Source organism: Priapulus caudatus, unplaced genomic scaffold (assembly GCF_000485595.1).
Source record: "Priapulus caudatus unplaced genomic scaffold, Priapulus_caudatus-5.0.1 Scaffold449, whole genome shotgun sequence".
In the NCBI taxonomy this organism is placed as follows: Eukaryota; Metazoa; Priapulida; class Priapulimorpha; order Priapulimorphida; family Priapulidae; genus Priapulus; species Priapulus caudatus.
The window spans coordinates 102588-108463 of record NW_014577510.1 but is presented as its reverse complement, the minus strand read 5'-3'; the positions used below and the strand labels follow the sequence as shown (position 1 = coordinate 108463).

Below are 5876 nucleotides of genomic sequence, written 5' to 3'. Positions count from 1 at the left end.
TGCCAGAGGAAAATCCCCTATTATCTGACTTTGTATATGGTGGGCGGTACGGGCGGTTGGGAGGAGCCTGTACTGTGGTTGGGGTCGCGTACAGTTGGATTGGGGGGGGCCGGGTACCGAGGTTGGCGTGCCGTACGTGGTGGGTGGGGAGAGGTCGTATTGAGGTTAGGGGATCCCCTACTGTTGGTGGGTGTGGTAAGCTGTGTGTGCATGTGGGACTGGGTATTGCTGTGTGGTAGCGGGGGGGGAGCATGCTATGTGCGTGTGTATGTGTGTAGGGGGAGCGGCATTGCTTGTAGCGTTATGCTTCCGCTTTGCTGCGTGTGTTGCCGCTGTGTTGAGAATGTGGCGGGGGGCGAGTTACGCAGAGGCAAAAACACGCACAGACTTCGCGAGAGAGATTCTTCTTGTGACGTTACGCGTGCTGCACGTGCTGACACATGTTAATGAGACTAGCAACCGGTGAGTGGAAGAGAATCTGGCTGAGAATATTATGAGGCTGCAAGGAAGAGCGAGAAGGCGAGGGGGCGTGCGAGTGTGCTCTTTAAATACCGACCGACTCTGTCTCTCTCTCTCGCTTTTATCATTTCTCTTTCTGATGTGTGTTCTACCGCCTTTCACTCATCTTATATCTGTCCATCTCCCAACTGTCTTTCTCACTCTCGTCTCTCTCCCTGCTCTTTATCTCTTTCTCCATCTCTTCGTTCTCTCTCCGTTCTTCTTCCTCTCTCCTCTCTCTCTCTCTCTCCTCTCTCTCTCTCTCTCTCTCTCTCTCTCTCTCTCTCTTCTCCGGCTCTCTCTCTCTCTCTCTCTCTCTCTCTCTCTCCTCTTCTCTCTCCTCTCTCTCTCTCTCTCTTCTTCCTCTCTCTCTCTCTCGCTCTTTCTCTCTTCTCCTCTTCTCTCTCTCTCCTCTCTCTTCGCTCTCTCTCTCTCTCGCTTCTCTCTTCTCTCTCTATCTCTCGCTCTCTCTCTCTCCCACTCGCATTCACTTTATCTTATATTAAATACTCAGAACGTAATTACTTTTAGAATAAATATTTGACAAACGGCCACTTCTGTGACGTCAAACACTAATACGGGTCGATATGGCTGGATAGCTGCACTTATCGACTGACTAGCAGATAGAGCCACTGAACAGAACGTTGTTACTACTTGCGCTAAAAGTCAACAATCATCCATTTTGCTACAGCTATAACTGCTGTTGTTGCGTCATTGTTAAAAAAAATAAATTTTGATACATTTCGAACACACTTAGTATTGTTAAAGTCCAGCAACACAGTGGTGTTCATATTGAAGTAATTTACATAACTAACAACTCAGCATAATACTATACTAATTGAACTAGCACTTCGAAATCAAATTAATGACACCGTTGCGATGATGCCCACACGTGCTACCACCTACTATTTCATGCTTCTACTAAACAAGTGGATTTTCCGGCGTGCATCAAACGATTGGAAATCGTAAGCATCACCAACGCAATTAAAACTACGTCATCAACTATCTCTGATGCATAACCTCAAAAGTCACACGCACGATGATCAGTCGACGAAATTCGGCAATCACTGTAAAACAAATCCAGCCGAATAACCTACGTACGCTTAGCGTCACGTATTTCTGCAGGACATGTGCTCTCGCAACTGTATCCAGGCTCGATCTAACCAACTGTAAAACCATAAAAACCGCTTTACGGTTCCTCGCGCCCCGCTCCGCTGCGGAGAAGGTTATGCAAATCCGCAAGAAAGACCGACAACTTCAAGAAGCCGAATGTAAAATAAACAACGGCGAGTGCTCAAGGTTTACCTCGTGCTCAGATTCATTCCCAAACCCCCACCCTCCCTCCCCAACCATTCTGCATCTCGTTCCAAGAATTTAAAACATCGCCACGCGCGAATAACGCCGATACCGTATGCTTCGCCCAATTCTCCATTACTTTATATTCATTTCAGTTTTTTGCACATTATTTTATTAGCGACTACCCACGGTGGATTCTACCATTTAGCATCTGCTGCGAGTGGATTTTTATCATTCTCTGCACGCCAGCAGCGCACAACGTGCCAGAAGAAGAAGGCCAAGACTCTCACTCTGCAGCATCGCTTGTTTTTGCAAACCATCATCTGAGACCGACACTGGGATACTGTTGCTACGAAGATGTACAGTGAAGAAATAGACGGGCTCATCTTGTATTTCCTTAAGTCAACTTTGCCGGAGCAAAGTGGCAACAGCACTTGCCTATTATGCTAGCTCTCATCCCGCTCTTTTTCCTTTTTCTCGCTCACTCGTTTCAGGATCTCCTCTCTCTCTCTCTCTCTCTCTCTCTCTCTCTCTCTCTCCTCTTTACTCTCTATTCCCTTCTCTCTTCTCCTCCCTCCCCCTTTTCCCCAATCTCTCTTATATCCTAATGTCCCAATCTTCCCTATATGATATATATATATATATATATATATATATTATATATATATAATATCCCTCCCCCTCAACGACCATTAGGGCCCCCCCAACTATAGTGGCGTTGTTTTGCGTCGCCGCTGAGGAGCCGGCTTGAATTCTGAGCGTGGCTGGCTGGGTAGTGAGCGCTGGCACGCAGCCTCGCACTGTTTGCTGACGCCGTCGCGTCGTGTTTGCACTGCACAGATCCGACTCTCAGCCGGCGCGCCGAAATTGCCCGGCGTTGATGAGTTCCATTCAATAGTTTCGCTTTGCAGGAATTTAATGCCTAATTCGCTGCCGGCCGGTGTGTATAGTTGAGTTTGTGCGCTGCGCTTTACGTGCTGAGTAGATGTTGCTTGAGCTGCTGTGCATCCATAAATACCACGCCGGCAAGCGAGAGCGGGAGTCTGTATAACAGTAATGCTCACATATTGTGAAATCTTCTCTTTTGAAGCCCGAGACCCATTGTGAGATACAATATTAGTCCTAATATTGGTTAAGTTTGTTAACGTTACGTCAACGTTAGCTTTAACTTTGCGATGTTTCTGACAACGGGTTCCTGGGCAAGAATAAAACTATCGTTTGCATATATAATAATAATCGTTGTAATATACTCGTGCGATTTCAGAGAAGAGCGAAAAAATTTAAATGGTAAAAATGTTTCACAGCCGTGCCACAAGAGTCCATGCGATGACATTTTGTAAACACGTGTATTTTTTCATCGCTATGCTAGAAGTCTATGCGACCTGTTATCGTCTGTTAAATTGACTACGGACTTGGTGTATATTTGTAAAAAAAATTATGGACTTGGTATATATTTGTAAAATTTTTGTTGCCATTTTTTTACATCAAAAGTAAGTACTAACGGGACTAAATGTATCGTCAAATTCTTACCTGATAAGATTGTTTCTCAACTAGTTAAAAATCCAAAAAACCTGGACGATTTCATATTATGATCCTAACATTAATTGCTTGCTATGGGCTATGTGTGAGTCACGATTGTATGTTTACATCGAACAATATAGTAAAATAGGAAGTATAATGCAGCAATTTAACCATAAAAAGTGGACAGAATTACTTACATTTTGTGAAAAAGATTTTTTTTACTTTTACTATTTACTGTGACGTAATAATTTTAACAGAGCCGGGCGACAGAGATCTGAACTGCATCGTGAGCTGTCTCGTACAGCTGCTGCAGGAGCCACGCTTCAGGAGTCTGCATGGCTTTCAGTGCCTCATCCAGCGCGAGTGGGTCGTCATGGGGCACCCGTTCTTCTCCCGACTCTGCCACCTACGCAACATGGACGAGAGAAAGGTAGCGTGCGATATCTATACACAGCGTGGCGTTGATGGGGATTAACATTGTAGTTTGTGAGTGAGTTTACCACCAGCGTGAAGTAATCTCGCGTGTGATCGTGTGTGTACAACTAAACTCGTGCGAATAAGAACGTTGCAGGGATGGAACCCCCTACAGTGTTTCGTGAAGCATGGGGGCAGGGGTAGAAATTAAATTTTGAACACGGGAGTCCAGCCGATTCCCTACCCTCAAAAAGAGGGAGTCCGCAGAAAAATGAGGGAGTCCGCAGTCTGAGGTTCAAAATTAAAGATATTAACAATAACGCATGTGCTTATTTTGAAGATTCATGCGGTTGCACGTCTGCCAAATTTTCTTTGGACATTAGCTGAAAAAATACGGTAATTCCGCGAGGTCGTGCTCTGGAACAAACTAGTTAGTATTGCAGAATTTTCAGGGAGTCACACGGACTCCTGCATGTGCCAAATCAGGGAGTCCGGCAGTAAATCAGGGAGTATTTGACTTCGGACTCTCGTTAATTTCGCACCCATGATGGCTGAGGCCATTGCCACGATTTTGCTGATCAAAATGAAGCAGAATCAATTACATTCAAATAGGGAAGTTAGGCTTATAAATATGTTTATAATTAATTTGCCTATTGAAGCACTTAGTACGATCGGACCCTCTTCCCGCACCCTCCTATAGTGCACGTGAGTAACGTCGCTGTCACGGCAACCTACCTCCTCGTGTGTAGAGCATAGAGAGAGAGAGAGAGAGAGAGAGAGAGAGAGAGAGAGAGATCCTGAAACGAGTGAGCGAGGAAAAAAGGAAAAAGAGCGAGGATGAGAGCTAGCATAATAGGCAAGTGCTGTTGCCACTTTGCTCCGGCAAAGTTGACTTAAGGAAATACAAGATGAGCCCGTCTATTTCTGTCACTGTACATCTTCGTAGCAACAGTATCCAGTGTCGGTCTCAGATGATGGGTTGCAAAAACAAGCGAGCTGCAGAGTGAAGTCTTGCCTTCTTCTTCTGGCACTGCTGGCGCTGCTGGCGTGCAGAGAATGATAAAAATCCACCTCAGCAGATGCTAAATGGTAGAATCCACCGTGGGTAGTCGGCTATAAAATAATTGCAAAAAACTGAAATGAATATAAAGTAATGAGATTATGGCGAAGCATACGGTATCGGCGTTATCGGCGCGTGCGATTTTAAATTCTTGGAATGAGAAGCAGAATGGTTGGGGAGGGAGGGTGGGGGGGGGCGGGGGTTTGGGAATGATCTGAGCACGAGGTAAACCTTGAGCACTCGCCGTTGTTTATTTTACATTCGGCTTCTTGAAGTTGTCGTCTTTCTTGCGGATTTGCGAACCTTCTCCGCGGCAGGACGGGGCGCGAGCAACCGTAAAGCGGTTTTATGGTTTTACGTTGGTTAGATCGAGCCTGGATACAGTTGCGAGACACATGTCCTGCAGAAATACGTGACGCTATGCGTACGTAGGTTATTCGGCTGGATTTGTTTTACAGTGATTGCCTAATTTCGTCGACTGATCATCGGTGCGTGTGACTTTTGAGATTATGCATCAGAGATAGTTGATGACGTAGTTTTAATTGCGTTGGTGATGCTTACGATTTCTAATCGTTTGATGCACGGCCGGAAATCCACTTGTTTAGTAGAAGCGTAAAATAGTAGCTGGTAGCATCATCGCAACGGTGTCATTAATTTGACTTCGAAGCGCTAGTTCAATTACTATAGTATGCCTGATGTTGTTAGTTATGTAAATTACTTCAATATGAACACCACTGTGTTGCTGGCTTTAACAATACTAAGTGTGTTCGAAAATGTATGCAAAATATATTTTTTTTAACAATGACGCAACAACAGGCAGTTATAGCTGTAGCAAAATGGATGATTGTTGACTTTTATGCGCAAGTATACAACGTTCTGTTCAGTGGCTCTATCTGCTAGTCAGTCGATAAGTGCTCAGCTATCCAGCCATATCGACACCGTATTAGTGTTGACGTCACAGAAGTGGCCGTTTGTCAAATATTTATTCTAAAATGCTAATTACGTTCCGAGTATTAAATAATAAGATAAAGTGAGCGAGTGTGTGGAGAGAGAGAGAGAGAGAGAGAGAGAGAGAGAGAGAGAGAGA

The 5876-nt window shown here is 44.8% G+C and overlaps 1 protein-coding gene across 1 annotated transcript in view; it reads left to right on the top strand.

Annotated features, from left to right (window-relative positions):
* LOC106810528 (myotubularin-related protein 10-like) overlaps positions 1-5876 on the top strand; it is a 30805-nt gene that overhangs the window by 16525 nt on the left and 8404 nt on the right. The window contains exon 13 of the mRNA XM_014813908.1: positions 3573-3745. Coding sequence (XP_014669394.1) covers positions 3573-3745 — 173 coding nt within the window. The remainder of the gene's footprint in view (positions 1-3572; positions 3746-5876) is intronic.